The sequence below is a fragment of the Podarcis tiliguerta genome, assembly GCF_965153285.1.
Source record: "Podarcis tiliguerta genome assembly, chromosome: 1".
Classification (NCBI taxonomy): domain Eukaryota; kingdom Metazoa; phylum Chordata; class Lepidosauria; order Squamata; family Lacertidae; genus Podarcis; species Podarcis tiliguerta.
Window position 1 is genome coordinate 113759922 of NC_139534.1, and position 18742 is coordinate 113778663.

At 44.9% G+C, this 18742-nt stretch overlaps 1 protein-coding gene across 9 annotated transcripts in view; it reads left to right on the forward strand.

The window, feature by feature from the left end:
• Positions 1-18742, forward strand: part of UNC79 (unc-79 homolog, NALCN channel complex subunit) — a 125977-nt gene that overhangs the window by 86807 nt on the left and 20428 nt on the right. For all 9 annotated transcript variants that reach the window (XM_083432935.1, XM_083432927.1, XM_083432928.1 and 6 more), the window contains 9 exons: positions 973-1075; positions 3500-3640; positions 6093-6131; positions 6615-6727; positions 6830-6915; positions 8527-8700; positions 9381-9449; positions 12172-12282; positions 14417-14521. In XM_083432935.1, the coding sequence (XP_083289061.1) occupies positions 973-1075; positions 3500-3640; positions 6093-6131; positions 6615-6727; positions 6830-6915; positions 8527-8700; positions 9381-9449; positions 12172-12282; positions 14417-14521 (941 nt within the window). The remainder of the gene's footprint in view (positions 1-972; positions 1076-3499; positions 3641-6092; positions 6132-6614; positions 6728-6829; positions 6916-8526; positions 8701-9380; positions 9450-12171; positions 12283-14416; positions 14522-18742) is intronic.

Below are 18742 nucleotides of genomic sequence, written 5' to 3' on the forward strand. Positions count from 1 at the left end.
ATAGGAAAGAGTTTATGTAATGGCGGCTGCAGAAATCACATCTGTATAACTACCATGGATTGCCAGGCTTCTTTGGACATGTTAACCCCCCCCCCAAAAAAAATCATTAATTGCCCAGTAGTTCGCTACCTGTCTGTGCTTTCCAGATAGTCTTAGCTCTGTGACCCACTCTCTTTAACCTCTGACTCCGCCCCCCCAGGTTTACACGGCTTCCCCATGTTTCTATGTGAAAAAGGCGCTGTAGTGACCCTCTTTCAATTGTACTCTTTCTAAGCCTCAAATCACCCAGCATATATAGATGATGAGTTTACTCTCATATCAGCCTGTTTTGCCTCTGACAGATGCTAGCCATGCAATGCTAAGATTCCATTTCGCCTCCTCTGTCTAAGTGAAACTGTTTGCCAGGTCTTGATGAATGGACACTTTCAGTCCCCAACCTTCCTTAAAGGTGAGAAGTATTTCATCTAACATCACATAAAGAACCAACCCATTGAAAGAATCTCTGGCTGGCCAGCTCTGTTCTGCAGTGCGCCTCTTTCCTCTAAGGAAGGGACCGGAACAAGACATCCTCTTGGTTTCTTCTTTTGGTGTCTTTGACTTTGATAGAGAATATCATAGAAGAATAAGAGACCAAGTATGATCGAAGGGGTTCTCCAAACACACTGCTATCTGTGATTCTAGCGCGGCTCTTCATTGGGGACAATCCTTCAGATTTCTCTGGAGAAATATCCTCTAACAGATCTTTGATTACTTTAGAAACATCTCATCACTTTTGATAAAATTTACATCAGCAGAAGGTATTGTCAATAAGATCCATTGGTCAAAAGAGAAATCTACTTTCACGTACAAAACAGTTACTTTTGTTTTTTTAATCCCATTAATATTCAAGGATCCTTCCTTCCTTCCTTCCTTCCTTCCTTCCTTCCTTCCTTCCTTCCTCTTTCTCTCTTTCTCTCCCCCTTCTCTCTCTAGGTGCCACAAAATCTAGCTTGCTGTCAGCACCCAGTATAGTCAGTATGTTTGTACCAGCACCCGAAGATTTTATTGATGACCAACCGACCATGATGACTGACAAGTAAGCATCTTCATTTCTTCATTCTAATTGCACACACAAATGATGACAAACACACAAATGATGAAACAGTCAAAACATCTACAAAGCTATTCCAGTGCAGGTTCAGACTGGGAAAGGTCTCTTTTAAAAAGGCTTGTTAAAAGAAGAAAGTCTTCAGTAAGCGCTGAAGAGGCAACAGAGATGACGCCCATCTAATACTCAAGGGGAGGAAATTCCTTAGAGTATTGTGACACTAAGGGCCTGATTCCTACATTGGGTGAAATGGACCTCCTGATATCCTCATAAGATCTTCAGCTGCAGAGTGCAGTGGTCTGACTGGTTATGTAAGGGGAGAGATGATCTTTCAGGTATGCTGGTCCCATCCTGTATCGGGCTTTATACACTGAAAGCAGCTTCAGACTTAGCCCAGAGGTTAATAGGTAGCCACTTATGTATTTAGTGGTTGTCATTTAAGATCAACAGTAGACATAGAGCTGATTTATAAACAGCAGCAGCAGCAGCAGAGCACTTTGTAACCCAAGCAAAACTGGTATCTTTAGAAGACTTTCTTAAACTTTTCAAGTAAAGAAAGTTGGAAGGCCAAAACAGAAGACACTTGTAACAAGTGTCAGACTAGATGAGAACTGGGGATTTTTATTTTTACAAAAAAGCTCCCTCAAGGCAAGAAAAACCTCCCTTTCCCCCGATAGGAGTATGATGTTTCTCATTTCTATGATTTGGGGGGGGGGGTGATGGGGCAAAGGGAGGGGAAAATAACAAGGAAAAACTGCAATGCAATTTTCAACAGGAGTCCCATTTTTAAAGGGACATTATGGGGAAATAACAGGTTTATTTATTGAGTTCTTTGGATATTTATTCAATGTATATCTTTCCTTCCCCCCCCCCCAAAAAAAGGAGCCCTGGGTGCCAAACACATCAATCAAAATCACAATTAAATTAAGTTAAAAATATTCTAAAAACCATGAAAAACATTGTTTCAGCCAGAGATCTCAGAGTTGCCAGGAACAGTGCCTTTCAGCCATATTATTATTATTATTATTATTCCATTCCACCCTTCATTTGAGGATCACAGGGTAGTTGACAATATAAAATGCCTGGGTAAACAGGAATGTTTTGAAATTCATACTGTAAGTATGCTTTTATGTTTTTTTTATGCTGTATTTGTTATGTTGTGAACCCCCCTGAGTTCTACAGATGAAGAGCAGCATACAGATTTTTATAATAATAATAATAATAATAATAATAATAATAATAATTCAATAATGAGGGGGACACATGCACCTGGCCAGGGAAAGCATTCTACAATTGGGAGCTGCCACTGAAAAGGCCCTGTCATGGAAGCAGTGGCAACTGGGCAGATGCTAGGATGATGAATTGCACACGGCCAAAAAAGAGGACTGGGGAACAGGTTGGCATAAAATTCACAATGCTTAAATGCATGCACATTTAGACATAATTACTGTAGTGTAAATAGAATTGTAGTACATCTCACAATAGTGAAAAAGACGGACCTGTTCAGTGTGCTAACCCAGCGCTTAGCCTTGATGGGCATCTTCAATACAGCTGTTCTTCCTCCTTCTTTATCTTTAAACTGGGCTGGGATTGAAGAACCCTCAAAACAAAGTATGCCTTCAAATAGAGGACTGTCATGTGTAAAATAGGACATGTGGCTACCTTCAGGTGCCCAGAGGCAAAGTACTCAGACAAAAATGTGTTGGGAATGGTATCTCACCTTGTGCTCTGACCATTCTGCATTACTCCTCTGAATGCATTAATCAAGTATCAGTGGCTGGAAAAACCCTGACTGTAGCATTACAATGGGAATAAAAGGAAGTAGAATTAAGATTTTCATTTTATTTTTGCAAATGACGAAATCTCTCGCGAGGTTAATTTTGTATCAGCCGGTCGGTCTGGCTGCTTTCAGAAAGCTTTGGCAGCAGGTAGTAAACTGGGCTAAATGAGATTGACTTTCATGACCTTGCTGGCATTTTCTCCTGCTGCCGCTGAGAGGGAAGAGGAAAATTGCCTGTACAATCCCATTAAGTTCAAATATCACAATCTGTTGGAGACATTAGTGAGTGGTTGATCAAATTACCCAAGCATGCCCATTGGGCCAAGATGTACTGGTTTCCCAATGTTGTTTGTCTCTTTCTGTGCCCTGCAATATTCTGCCTCATCTCTCCTGCATCTGACATGTCCCTTAAGATCACACATTACACACACACACACAGCCTTGGCAAAGTTTTCTCTTGGCATTGCAGGATCAGCCTGCCAGTCAGTGCCCAAAGCAGCTAATGCTGAATAAATGTCTTCCTTCCTTTCCTGCAAGCCAACCCACAGATCCATCAGTCATGGTTTTAATCACTGTAGGAATGTAATGTCCTCTTTTAATGCCCAGACTTCTTCTTCATAATTTTCTTACAGGTGCCATGATTGTGGAGCCATCTTGGAAGAGTATGATGAAGAAACATTAGGTCTGGCCATTGTGGTTCTTTCCACGTTTATTCACCTCAGCCCAGATCTGGCTGCTCCTTTGTTGCTGGATATCATGCAGTCTGTAGGAAGGTAAGAGACTTGCCTTGCCTTGCCTTGCTGCTTTATACTGACTCAGACTAATGGTCCACCTTGCTTAGTATCACCTTCATTGACATAGAATCATAGAAAGGTAGAGATGGAAGGGATCCCAAGGGTCATCTAGTCCAATCTCCTGCAATGTAGGAATCTCAGCTAAATAAATCCATGACAGATGGCCATCCAGCCTCTGCTTAAGAAGCTCCAAGGAAGCAGAGTCCACAACCTCCCGAGGGAGACCATTCCACTGTCGAGCAGCTCTTAGAAAGTTCTTCCTAATGTTTAGTTGGAATCTTCTTTCTTGTAACTTGAAGCCACTGGTTTGGAGTCCTACGCTCCAGAGCAGGAGAAAACAAGCTCGCTCCATCTTCCGTGTGACAGCCCTTGAGATGTTTAAAGGTGGTTACTTTCTTGGACTCCATGATCACTGCAGATGGTGACAGCAGCCACGAAATTAAAAGATGCCTGCTTCTTGGGAGAAAAGCAATGACAAACCTAGACAGCACCTTAAAAAGCAGAGACATCACCTTGCTGACAAAGGTCCATATGGTTAAAGCTATGGTTTTCCCAGGTGTGATGTATGGAAGTGAGAGCTGAACCATAAAGAAGGCTGATCGCCGAAGAATTGATGCTTTTGAATTATGGTGCTGGAGGAGACTCTTGAGAGTTCCATGGACTGCAAGAAGATAAACCTCTCCATTTTTAAGGAAATCAGCCCTGAGTGCTCACTGGAAGGACATATCCTGAAGCTGAGGCTCCAATACTTCAGCCACCTCATGAGAAGAGAAGACTCCGTGGAAAACAGCCTGATGTTGGGAAAGATGGAGGACACAAGGAGAAGGGGACGACAGAGGACAAGATGGTTGGACAGTGTTCTTGAAGCTACGAACATGAGTTTGACCAAACTGCGGGAGGCAGTGAAAGACAGGAGTGTCTGGCGTGCTCTGGTCAATGGGGTCATGAAGAGTCGGACACGACTAAACAACAACAACAATCATCTCTCTTCTCCATTTCCTCTTCTCCCGGCTAAACATACCCAGCTCCTTCAACCATTCCTCATAAGGCTTGGTTCCCAGATCCTTGATCATCTTGGTCACCCTCCTCTGCACACTTTCCAGCTTGTCAACATCCTTCTTAAACTGTGGTGCCCAGAATTAGACACAGTATTCTGGTCTGACCAAGGCAGCATAGAGCAGTGCTATTTTACTGCTCTATTTTACTATTTTACTTCCCTTGATTTAGACGCTATACATCTGTTGATGCAGCCTAGAATAGCATTAGCTTTTTAAATAGAAGCTCTCCAGGGTTTCAGGCAGGACTCTCCCCCAGCCCTATCTAGAAATGTCAGGGATTGAATCTGGGAACTTCTGCATGCAAAGCAGATGCTCTGTCACTGAGCTATGCCTCTATGCTTCCCTCCCTTCTGTGCAGAAAGTTTGCAACCATGAGGGAGCTGACTATCGTCGCCATCACTTGGTAATCCTGAATGTATGGGAACGCTTATATTAGGGATGGGGAACTCAAGTGTTGTTGGACTACAACTCCCATAACCCCTGACTGTCATCCACACCGACTGGGGCTGGTGGGAGATGGAGTCCAACAACATCTGGACACCGTGCGTGATAAGAAGTGGCATGGAGGAATTTGAAAGGTAGTTAAAGATTGTTGCTAATATCCAGGATGGAGAGGTTCATGCCCTCTAGATGTTGGACTCCAAAATCCTCAGGCAGCATGGCCAATAGTTCCCTGTCCCTGGGGGGCCACACTTCTGACCTTCATGATAAGTGGCATGGAGGAACCTGAAAATTGGTTAGAGATTGCTGCTGAGGGAACTGCTGTAAACATCAGATAACTGATGAAGTTTTGATGCTCAGCCTCACAGTGAGAGCTATCTGGGGAAAACTACTTCTTGCAGAGGACAGTGGGCTCCCAGCTGAAAATGTCCTGCCCCCATGTCATATCCTCACCTTTTGCTATCTCCATAATTTATACTTTCACTTGCCTGTGAAGTTGGAAGGGATTGGACCTGAGCCCATGTGTATGCTAAGTGCACATGCTTTCATCACTTCCTCTTTGCTGCAAGAAGGGAAAGTGAATAGAAGTTCCGACAGTTTTGCAACAGTGGCCAAGCTGTTCTGCATAGCTCAGTTGGGAGAGCATGAGACTCTTAATCTCAGGGTCATGGGTTTGAGCCCCACATAGAGTGGAAGATTCCTGCATTGCAGCGGGTTGGACTAGATGATCCTTGTGGTCCCTTCCAACTCTACGATTCTATAATAATGGTTTAGCAAAAGTATGTCAGATTTTGCCAGCCAGATATTGACCAAAGATAGTCTTCATGATTGTGAAGTCATTTTATCTGGGATTTGATTTGATTGCACCAGTCATTTCGACTATTTTACTTTAATAAAAATAAATTGTTTTTGTTTGCCTCCTTCTCCGCCAGGTTGGCTTCAAGCACCAATTTTTCTAATCAAGCAGAAAGGTACAGTACAATCAAAACAAGTTTTTCCCCTCTATACAGACCACAAACAAGTGTATAAATATCCCCTGTTTGGTGGAGGTAATTTTGAATTAAGGAAGGAAAAAACCAGAACAAAAAACCCACAGCAAACATATTTGGTTTCCTATCCCTTGCTTGTCATCATGCTGTAGTTTGCAGCACCATCCGTTGGCAGCCGCATGAACTGCTGTGTGACGACAGCCTTACATTTTTATGTAACAGGAAGATATGCAAGCTGGGGGGGAAAGCGCTAATTTGAGCGAAGACATTCGAATCACATGCAGCGAATGAGTGTTCATTCAGCCCCCCCCAGTTAACTCTTACTCTTTTCTCGCCACAATGTATTTGAAATGAAATTCCTACTGAACATATCAAAGTGGATGATGTTTGGTTTTTCCATGGTGAGATATGCTTGAAGAATCATGGCATCTCCCTCCCTCTTTATTCCTTCATTTTGTTCCTCAGCATGATGATCCCAGGGAATGCTGCAGGCGTGGCCAAGCAATTTCTCCGCTGTATTTTCCATCAACTGGCTCCCAATGGCATACTTCCCCAGCTGTTCCAGAGCAACATCAAAGGTAATGTGCAAATGTCTGAGATTTGTTTCCCTTCCTCTCCACAACCTCCGTGCTGAAACTTCTTTGGAAAACAACAACAACCCCAAACATTGTCATTTGCAGATGGAAGTTTTCTACGGACCTTGGCTACATCTCTCATGGATTTCAGTGAACTGAGTTCCATAGCTGCTTTGAGCCAGCTCCTGGAGGTTAGTCTACCATCTGTGTATCTTTCACAATCACTGTTTTCTTTCCACTGGATGTATTTTACATCTCATCTCACACCCTAAACTTTTCTACTCTTGAGTTTTGCTTTTACTGGGGCAGAGCTGAAACTGCTCAGACAGTTCCATTTTGTGTAGGGCAAACACAAAATGTGTGTCTTCTCTCACAGCACTGAGAACTAAAGAAGAGTCCTGCTGGATCAGGCCAATGGCCCATCTAGTCCAGCATCCTATTCTCACAGTGGCTGATCAGATACCTGTGGGATTCCAGATAGACATGAGCTCAACAGCTCTCTGCCCACCTGTGATTGCCAGTAACTAGTGTTCAGAGACATGATGCTTCCGACAGTTCAAGCAGAACATAGCCATCAAGACTACTAGCCTTTGGCTACTAGCTGGCCTTAGACACTTGAGGTGTATTTTTTTTTTTTTTGTTCTCACCCTATTCTTGTGATTGTAATTTGTTTTAAACTGTTTTAAAGTTGTGTTTTAAGTTGTTGCAACCCACCCTGGGGCCTTAGGGTGAAGAACAGGTAATAAATAAAATAATTCATTTACACAATGGGGCTTTTCATAGAATCAGAGAATTGTAGAGTTGGAAGGGACCCCAAGAGGCATCTAGTCAGTCTCCTACAGTGCAGGAATCTCAACTAAAGCATCCATGACAGATGGCCATCCAACCTCTGCTTAAAACCCCCCATGGAAGGAGAGTCCACAACCTCCTGAGGGACACCATTCCTCTGCCCAACGGCTTCCTTTCCTCTCCACTGCATCCCCAACACTTTGCTTGGGGACCCTCAACAGCAGATTTGTGGGACGGGGGTACACAGAGGCTGGAAAAGGGAGGAGAGAAACCCAAAGTCTCCTTGCACAAATGGATTTCCCTTGATCAAACAGGCAGACATGATTACGTGTTGTCCCATTGCTACTATAGGTAAAAAAATAATATCTGTGTCCAAATGCAACGTGGCACTGAATACCTGTCACTGGGGGTCAAAAATCAGGGGAGGGATGTCTTTATTCCTTGGTTGTGGCATTTCCAGAGGGATGTTCCTGGTTGCTGTTGAAACTAGGATGCTGGATTAGAAAGACCTTTCATTATAGCTGTTCTTCTAACTCATGCTTACTACACACACACACACACACACACACACACGTGTATCTCCAGATCAATTTCATTTCTTATCATTACATTTATACCCCACCTTTCCCTCCAAGGAGCTTAAGGTGGTGTATGTAGTTCACTCTTTCACCTTTACAACAACCCTGTGAGGTAGGTTAGGCACCACCTACATATTTGCTTCTCCTCATTCCTGTGATGTATAACATACACCAGCCTTTCTCAACCCGATGCCCTCCAGATGTTTTGAACGTCAACTCTCACCAGCTATAGCTGGCACAGGTGTACTGGTTGGAATGGATGCAAGTTGAAGTGCTGTAGGTTAGGAAAGGTTGAGATACAAGGTAGTTTGTAATTTATTTGTTGGAGGGAATAGGAAATCAGTCCCTATTGTCTGCACTTTTCAAAAATGCTCCTCACCGTCTTAGTTTTTTGTGTGAGCAGGGTTTGAATTGTCCATGTACTTATTTTCTTAGGGCCTAAACACCAAGAAGAATTTACCAGCAGGGGGCGGGATGCTACGCTGCTTGGAGAACATTGCTACGTTCATGGAAGCTTTGCCGATGGATTCCCCCAGCAACCTCTGGACCACGATCAGCAACCAGTTCCAGACGTTCTTTACGAAACTGCCCTGCGTTTTGCCACTTAAGGTACAGTGCTTGCAATCCCAGATTCAGTCCTTGGCATCCCCAGGTGCTGCTGAGAAAATCGCCCACCTAAAACCTCAGACAGCTGTTGCCAGTCATTGTAGATAATGTGAAGCTAGATGGGCCAGTGGTCTGACTTGGCAAGCACCTATCCAATCTGAGTGGAGATTTCTCTCTCTATCTCTCTCTCTTAATTCATACAGGGTTTGGTCAAGGAGGACTTGCACGCTGGCAAATCTGTGTTAGCCAGACGTTCTGCTCAACTTACCCATCATCTAGTACAGTGTTTCCCAAACTTGGGTTTCCAGCTGTTTTTTGACCACCACTCCCATCTTCCCTAGGTAGCAGGAACAGTGGTCAGGGATGATGGGAACTGGAGTCCCAAAACAGCTGGAAACCCAAGTTTGGGAAACCCTGATCTAGTAAGTAGCAGGCACTGCCATGCACCACCTGCTAAAGCTGGCTATCCCTGCAGGAGTGGAAGCGCAACAGAGTGGTACCTCCAGCCCAAAAGCCCACTCTTAACTCAGAAAACTGCCTCTCAGACAGTCTCACATGGTGTGCTTCTGCACTTCTGTACAGCTGCCTTTTCTTTAGCATCCTTTATACCTGGCAGGGCTAAATTACATTCCAAGGAAAGGCACTAACTCTTTCTTCTGTGTCCTCCCCCGTTTTCCCCCCAGTGTTCTTTAGATTCTAGTCTCAGAATAATGATCTGCTTGCTGAAGATACCCACCAGCAGTGCTGCCAGAGTAAGTGCTCGAGATTTTATATATTTATATAAAACCTCCCGTCTTCCTCATCATTTCAGGTTTCTTCCTTATCTCTTAGCGGAAAGAGTATTATAGCCGTGCAATTGTGCCGTGTCAAGCAGGATAGGAGTTCTCCGAATCTAGGTTGCATTAATGTGTGGGAGGGATTACATTCACTATGTGGGTGGGAGTTTATGTCTTCTTAAGGAGTTGGATTTCTTTCTCTTCTTTTTTTAAAGCGGCACCAGTAGATTTACCTAGAGCTTTGCAGTTTGGGACAAACCAAACCGAGATGAGAGCAAGTACAGGATTTGGTTAATTAAAAATATTGAATAGCAGAGGCTGCATTTCTTGGGACTTTCATGTCTGGTTTAATTAAGGGAGGCAAGCGCATGACTTAATGGCACATGGCTGACGGTGTGAGCCAATGTCATTGAAAAATGTTGCGTTTGAGGCAATTCGATGGCCAACTTTTTGTCTGCAGCGGTCGGCTTGTGACTTTTAGCTGCACCTGAAAGCTGTTGCCCGGTGTGTTGGACAGCAAAAGAGCATCATGTTTGTGTGGACTGGTTTTCCAGAAGTGAGGTCAACCAGGCACCTCTAAGTAGAGCAGGGCATGCAGAAGGCCTCACAGCCATTCCCTGGGGTTTTCCAGTTTAAAGAGCCAAGTAGCAGGTAATAAGAAAAACTCTCTGCAGGAGACCCTGGGAATCCCCTGCCTGCCAGAGTAGAAAATACTTGGTTAGATAAACAAATAGCCTGATTCCTATGACTGTTTCAATAGCTTTGATCTCAAAGAGAGTGAGATGCTTTTATCCATGTGCATTTGTGCTCACCCACATGGTTATTTATTTATTATTTATTTTAATTATTAGATATACAGTGGTGCCTCGCAAGACGAATGCCTCGCAAGATGGAAAACCCGCTAGACGAAAGGGTTTTCCGTTTTGGAGGTGCTTCGCAAAACAAATTTGCTATGGGCTTGCTTCGCAAGACAAAAATGTCTTGCGAGTTCCCCCCCCCTTTTCCCCAGCCCCTAAGCCGCTTAACAGCTGTTATCTAAGCCGCTTGACAGCTGATGGCTAAGCCGCCTAACAGCTGATCTAAGCCGCTTATCAGCTGATCTAAGCCGCTAATAGCCTTTTAGCAGCTAATCCGCTAATCCCTTAAGCCTTTAATAGCCGCTAATAGCCTTTTAGCAGCTAATCCGCTAATCCCTTAAGCCTTTAATAGCTGCTAATAGCCGCTAAACCGCTAATAGCGCTAATAGCGCTAATCCGCTAATGGGCTTGCTTTGCAAGACGAAAAAACCCGCAAGACGAAGAGACTGGCGGAACGGATTCTTTTCATCTTGCAAGGCACCACTGTATATCCCGCCCTTCATCATAAGATCTCAGCATGTTTCACAGAATATGGTTCACAGGGAGCCTATGGGAGCTAAACAGTTTCCTTGCTCAACTGGAGAATACCCCTGGGAAAGAGGATTCTGATCTTTCCTGGAACACGTTGTTGTTGTTGTTGATTTATTAATTGCCTAGTAAACCACTGTCTCAATGGGATTTACACATAATGTAATTAAAAGCAGTTAAAAGGGCAAAAATAACTAGTAATATGGGGTTGTGGGTTCAAGCCCCATGTTGGGCAAAATATTCCTTCATTGCAGGGGTTTGGACTAGATGACCCTCGTGATCCTTCCAGTTCTATGATGTAAAACAAGGCAAAAACCCTGGCAAATGGACACTCATAGTAAAGGGCTGTTTAAGGTAAAGGTAAAGGACCCCTGGGCAGTTAAGTCCAGTCAAAGGTGACTATGGGGTTGTGGCTCTCATCTCGCTTTCAGGGAGCTGGTATTTGTCCACAGACAGCTTTCCGGGGTCAGCATGACTAAACCGCTTCTGGTGCAGCGGAACACCATGACGGAAACCAGAGCGCATGGAAATGCCATTTACCTTCCCGCCGCAATGGTACCCATTTGTCTGCTTGCACTGCCGTGCTTTCGAAATGCTAGTTTGGCAGGAGCTGGGTCAGAGCAACAGGAGCTCACCCCGTCGCGCAGATTCAAACCCCCGATCTTCTGATGGGCAAATGCAAGAGGCTCATTGGTTTAGACCACAGCGCCACCCGTGTCCCTTCAAAAGGCCATTTATTCAGCAGGGAAAGCCTATATGAACAAAAATGTCTTCAGTTGTTTCTGGAAAGTACATATAGTGCCTGTCATATCTTGACAGGATAGCTACTCCATAGAAATTCATATCTTGACAGGAAAGCTGTTCCACAGAAAGCCCTACTCAGTATTATTGTGGAGTGGGCTTCTGAGATGTTTGGAAGTTGCAGGAGAAACTTTCCCCCAGAAACTCTCCTGCAATCTGCCGGGTGTATAAGGGTCTCTCAAGCAACCTGGTCTTGAGCTGCCTAGGGACTTGTATGTTAACGCCAACACTTTGAACTTGGCCCGGTTGCAGATTGGCAGCCGGTGCGAATCTTGCAAGCAGAACTCTTTCCAGGAGTTCTCTCAAGGTGCTGGCTGGGAATCCCAAAGTGTGACTACACTCATTGGAACGAATCAGTTTGGGCAGCTGCAACTTCATATCCTTCAGGTTAAAAAAAGGGGGGGGGGGGGTAGGCTTTGTTATAATGAATGATTTCACAACCCACACACCCTTCATTTTGCTGAAAGAAGCATATATTTCCTGACGTGCCCTCCATCTTCCTTTCATTGCAGAGCCTGCTGGAGCCATTTTCCAAATTGCTGAGTTTCGTCATTCAGAATGCTGTCTTCACCCTAGCGTATTTGGTAGAGCTGTGCGGTTTGTGTCACAGAGCTTTCACAAAGGTAATTAACTGGCTTGTTTCCTTTTAATTGCACTAGAGACAGGGGCAAACGGAGAACCCACCTACCCCTTATTTTGTTCTCAAGCAAAATTGACATCGAAGCAACCTCTGTTCCGTCTGCTGTTTAAAATTAGAGGTAACAGAAAGGAGCTGAAACTCTGGCCAAAACCTGCTTGAGAGGTTGTGCAAATATTATACTTTACCTTTTCCTTGATGGATCTGGGGATAGCTCATTAACAGAAATTCTGGAATCTACCAGGGGTACTTTCACACTAATACATCTGTGTGGGAAACTTTTTCAGCCCAAGGCCCTCATTCTCTTCTGGGCAGCCCTTCAGAAGTCACATGTTAGAGCCAAAAGTAGGCAGAGCAATTGAGGCAGCCTTCTTTCTACACAAGCTTACACATCCCTATCTATCCTCCATCCACATGAATGTGTGTGAGTGAGCGGGGGGAGGTGTTTGCATCTTCCATGTCTGCCATAGTTTGAGAGGTATATTTTTCATTATGTCCACTACTTTCTACCTCGCTGCTGTGGTGTTTGCATTATCAGTAATTCTACTGAACATGCATTAGGCCATCCTGTCTCTCAAAAATAAGAGAGGTTTCCTCCCAGATGAATAAACTGTAGGGACATCTGGAGTTCATCTCACAGGGGAGCAAATTAGCTTGGGAGTGGGGGTTAGAAAGTTGCTCTCCCCCCATCTTTCCATTTGTCTATGCGCCAGGACAAAATGCTCAATGGAACAGCAGATGTCATTGACATAATCCTCTCAGATGCAACATGCCCTTCCCTCCTCGAAGAGAAATCCTTTGCATCACAGGGGAGAGGAGCTGTGGAGCTTAGACAGATGCATAAACACACGCAGGCCATTGTAGGGCACTGAGCCCCTGTGGGAACGCCGATGTGTGTGCTCTATGAGCAAGCACACACCTCACTGGTTTTCTTCTTCTTTCAACTCTGTTTTCTTGCTCAAATTCTATGGACTGGACCCTAAATTCCCATGAAAGGGCTTGTGTATGCATACTACATCTAAAGCACATTACTCCCCCCAAAGAATCCAGGGAGCTGTAGTTCGTTAACAGTGCTGAGAACTGTAGCTCTGTGAGGGTAAGCTGCAGTTCCTGGGATTCTTTGAGGAATGTCATGTTCTTTAAATATATGGTGTGGATGCAACCTGGAACTCCCTTTGCAGGATGAGGCTGCTGACCGAAAGGGGTGGTGCTAGGGGAGTTTTAGAAGTTGCCCCTACATTCCTCCGTTCCGTCTGAAAATCTGTTTCAGTGGGGACTGCAGAGTACGGACAAGATGGAGGGATTTCCTTTCTGGAAGCAATTTTACAGATGGCAGGAGAACACCTGGTACTGGAGATAATATTTTCATTGATGCACAGGGAACTGAGGCAGTGCTACAGAAACCTGCTACAGGGCAGAAAACTACAAGAAGGAAGTAGCTGGAGGGAATGGCACGTGGTTTCAGTTGTTTCTATACTAATGCACAGAGAATGAGAAACAAGAAAGATGAGTTTGAGCTGTTGATACAGAATGCCAGATAAACAGGCTTTACTGAAACCTGGTGGGATGAGATTTATGTCTGGAATGTAGAAATTGAAGGGTGTAACCTTTTCAAAGGGCATAGGCCAAACAGGAAGAGAGGAGCAGTATTATATGTAAAGGATATGTACACTTCTGAAGAGATCCAAAGGTTCAAGCAGAGGTTGGATGGCCTAAGCTGTCATGAATGCTTTAGTTGAGATTCCTGTATTGCAGAGGGATGGACTAGATGACTCTCGGGTTCCCTTCCAACTCTCCAATTCTTTGATTCTGTGAGCATGAGCCTCTCCTGGAACAGAATCTTCCTTCATGGAAGGGCAGTTCAGGATCTACGCCTCTGTATGTGATTTGTATATAAAAGTGATTTAGTGGTTAGTTATAGGTTGCTGTGCGATTTTGAGGATGGTGTTATTTTATGGATTTTATGTTATTCTTTTAATGTATTTGGCTTTCTTCTAAACCGCTCTGTACTTGCGCAAAGGGAGGCATATAAATCATCTAAACAAATAGCAGTCAAGGATTTGGTGTTGAAGAATGTTGGAAGCATTACTTTAACCCTGATTTGTTCACTTTTCTTTTAGGAAAGGGATAAGTTCTACTTATCCCGCAGTGTCATCTTAGAGTTGCTGCAAGCTCTGAAGTTAAAATCTCCCTTGCCAGATACAAACCTTCTGCTTTTGGTCCAGGTACGGAACAAACACTTTTTTAAAAATGGTTTTACTGTGAATGTATTGCGTGGGGTTTCCAAGCACTGGACAGCCAGTAGCTAAAAAGGGTTGAATGTCTGCATATCTGGAAATGTTTGCCTAAACAAAAATGTTTTAAGCAGACATTGAAAAGAATACAGAACTCAAAGTCATGAAGCAAGAGCAGCTGGGGAAAAACCAAAACTTTACAAAAACAATCTATGGTTTCCTTGAACATTGTCATGGGGCAACACATGGTTAACTCCTGTTAACCAAACTATGGTTTAGTGTTAAGTGTGAGCTAGGCCACTGAGAGAGCTCCCTCCCAATTAAATCACCCTTCATCCGTATTGGGCCTGAAGGACTCCTGCGCTACCAGATTGGAAGGAAAGCACACAGCAGATGTTGCTCACTAGAGAGACACACAACTTGTTTTTAAAAAAATACAGCAGCCTGACAATAGCCATCCTCCACTGCAGAATGACTGGGCTGGCAGTTGCTGGCACTTAATCGCATCGAAATGACAAGGAGCTGAAATGGAAGTGACCTGGGTGGCCCACGGCGCAATGCACAGCTCTGCAGACTTGCTCCCCGGGTCACGCACAGTTCCACATGATTGACAGCCTCTTTTCTTTCCGCCTTCTGAAGTGCCTGGCGCTGCGCTCGGGCATATGTTTCTACGAGCCGCAGCTTCTCGTAAGCAACGGGCACATTAGTCAGAGAAAATTAGCAGTTGCCAGGAGAGTTGGAAAGTAACATTGATGTTCTAAATTACAGAGGGCTTAGAATTTCCCTAAAAACAACTATTATAATATCAGTGTTAAGAGGAGAAGCGCTCTCTCTCTCTCTCTCTCTCTCTCTCTCTCTCTGTGTGTGTGGTTGGTTGTTGTGGGGGGGGGGGGTGACACACCAGGTAATGGGTTCGGGGGGGGGAGTTGATGTTTGCAAGTACGTTGGATCAGGCCCTTCCTCATTAATTGAACGTAGATCAACCTGGAACCTTTATTTATGTATTTAAAAAGAGGAGAGGGCAGTCCTTTCTGCTTATTGGACTCTGTGAGAAACAGGTAACGTTACACAGAATGACAGAGTACTTGCCACCCCACAGACAAATCTCCCCACCCTACAAGAAACACATACACAAGTATACACAAAAGGTCTGGGAATGGCACTCTGTTTGTCATGGCATACTGTGATTGCCAGTGGGGCATTTTTTAGGACTGAAGCTTGGGACGAGCTACTCATGGCAGCTCCGTCGTTGTTTGAAGCTTTGGGAAACAGTCTGAGGCCATCATGCTTCTTGAATACCAGTTGCTGGGAACCACAGGAAGAAGAGTTTGAAGAGTTTGGATTTGATATCCCGCTTTATCACTCCCTTTAAGGAGTCTCAAAGCGGCTAACAATCTCCTTTCCCTTCCTCCCCCACAACAAACACTCTGTGAGGTGAGTGGGGCTGAGAGACTTCAAAGAAGTCTGACTAGCCCAAGGTCACCCAGCAGCTGCATGTGGAGGAGCGGGGACGTGAACCCAGTTCACCAGATTACGAGTCTGCCGCTCCTAACCACTACACCACACTGAAGGGAGAGTGCTCCTGTGCTCAGGTTCTGCTTGTGGTTTTCCCACGGCCATCTGGTTGGCTCTTGTGAGGACAGGATGCTGGACTAGAGCAACCATTGGCCTGATCTAGCAGACATCTCCTTACATTCTTGAAGCTTTTTCTGTGAGGCAGGAAAGGAGGGTTTTCGTTTCCCCTTGGCTGCCTTGTGTCAAGGGTAAGTCTCTCCTGCCCCTCGCATTCCCCCCCCCACAAAAAAGCCTCTGAACCCCATGCCCAGTTTGGTGGGAGCTGAATGGCTCTATGGAACTTGGGTGTACAGTTTTGGCCCAAGCCCTAGCACCAACCTCTCCCAACCTGGTGCTCTCAGGATGTTTTGACCTATAAATACCATCCTCCCTGGCCATTGGTCAACTTCACAGGGGTTGGTGGGAGCTGCGGTCCAAACAGTCTGCAGAGTGCAAGATTGTGGAAGACTTACTTATGTAATCATGGGTCTTCCACGGCCCCTAAGAAGAGGAGATCTGAGGAAGGCTTCCTCAACACCCTGCTAAAGATGTCCCTAGAAGGAGGATCCTTGGGAGACAATGAAGCCTCCATCTTCTGCTCATGAGTTTGTGGGTCTGCCTCCAACCTCTGACCCTACTGGGTTGCCAGATGGATCCAGTTCCACACCCCTGCTATATAAAGAACAGGAAGTGGCCTACCACAATGGGAAGGTGGTAGAACAAGGTGGGACATTGAAATACCACTTGAGCAATCACTTAATACTCCTGTGTATAGCTGCGTGAGACATGTAGGGACTCAAGCTGCTGCTTGATTTGACAAAGATAGCAGTACGGGGGCTAAGAACGTTAAATAAGAAGCAAGGTGGGCTGAATAACAAAAGATATATTCCTGACATTTACATTTGATACCCCAATTATTTCCACGTTACTCATCGCTGTCAGAATTGGTAGTGACACAAAACAAGAGGAAAGCTTTCTTTACGCTGGAGGATGGAAAAGTTTGGGTAGGTGTATAATCTGCATGAGGAGTTCATATGAGCACCGCTTCCCTGCGAGAAGAGCAGTTGTGGGGCAGGAAAGGTGTGGTCCCACTAGCTGGCCTCCCTTGGAAGCGAGAGTGACGCTGCCAAAGGCTTAGGGTGTGTCTAGGAGTAAAGCCCATAGGGTGCTGGGGTTTGAAACCTGTCCTCTTGACATGGGTATAGGGGGGGATTCCCTGGAGCAGAACTGTTCCTGGAATCAGCAGCTGTATGGGATTGTGGGGGTAATGACTGTTAGCTTTTTTTTTTAGTTATTCAGAGCAATGCAGCGGTTTCACCCTCAGACCTCAGGGATGGAGTGGACTCCACACACAAGAACTGAAGATGAATCTTGACTTGTCAGGATGGCAGCAACAGAGCAATTTGTATTATTCATATGTATTAAGTCCAATGCAATACCTTTCTCTCCCTTGAGCTCAAGAGAGGGTTTAGTCCTTTTGCTTTCAAAACTCCTTTGTAGCAGTGCATAAGCCATTGGTCCATAGCTTGTCTGTCCTCACAAACCCCTCTGGACAGCATCTGCTTGAAGTCTTCACACTCCCATATTCTCAGTCAGCAAAACTCAGTCAGCGAAAAAACAACGGTACAACCAGCCGAACCTTAACTCCCGCCCTGCCTAAGGCACTAACACACTCACTTTTAAAGGGAGTTAAGTTAACAACACCATAGTTCAGCGTTTCTGTCACCTTAATGGGAACCACCTGCTTTGCAGCTGTTACATTACATGTGTTTTCTTTTCCGCAGTGAAATTTATTCTTTGTAAAATGCATTTTCTAACAAATACAGTGCAAATGCTAACAGTGACCACAGCAGATGGAACAGGGCTCTTCTCTTTGCCCAATCCTATAGCTAGGCACAACACATTTGTCCCCAAACTGCTGCCCTCCAGACCAGAGCTCTCATCAGCCCCAGCCAGCATGACCAATGGTCAAGGATAATGGGACTCGTTGTCCAGAACATCTGGAGTCCATCGGGGTGTGGAAGGCTGGTCCAAGGTTTCTGCTACCTGAGATCCTTTTACTTGGAGATGACAGGGACTGAACCTGGCACATTCTGCATGCAAACTGCCACTGAATCATGCCTCCATCACCAGCCCTGACTCTGGTCAGGGACATCAGTTTGTAATTCCTTCAGGGTGGGAGGGAGAGATCTCATGCATCTTGAATGCTACGGGGTTTTTCTTTCCACCAAGGCCTTAATACTGTCTCCATGCTGATTTCTGCTGACAGCAACAAGGAGCAAGCATAGGGCAGAATGTCATGTGGCCATAGCTCAGTGGTGGGCCGTACGGAAGGGCCTAGACTCAATCCCCCTCATCTCCAGGTAGGGCTGGGTGAGGACCCTGCCTAAAACCCCAGAGAGCAGCTGCCAATCAGTGTGGACAATTTACACAAAACAAATAAAATACCGTGAAAATCCCTGAAACGAGAAGTAATCGACTAGAAATATTATCTTATAGAATTAAACTAAATAAGAAAAATCAAAAAGTATAAGGAAAACATTAGAAAAACCTAGAATTGAACAAAGTCTTAATGGGATGCCGGCTACAAACCTTGTTTCACTGCACTATTCAGTTTCCTCAGAAGGAACTCAAGATCAGGGCTGAAATGCTCCCCTG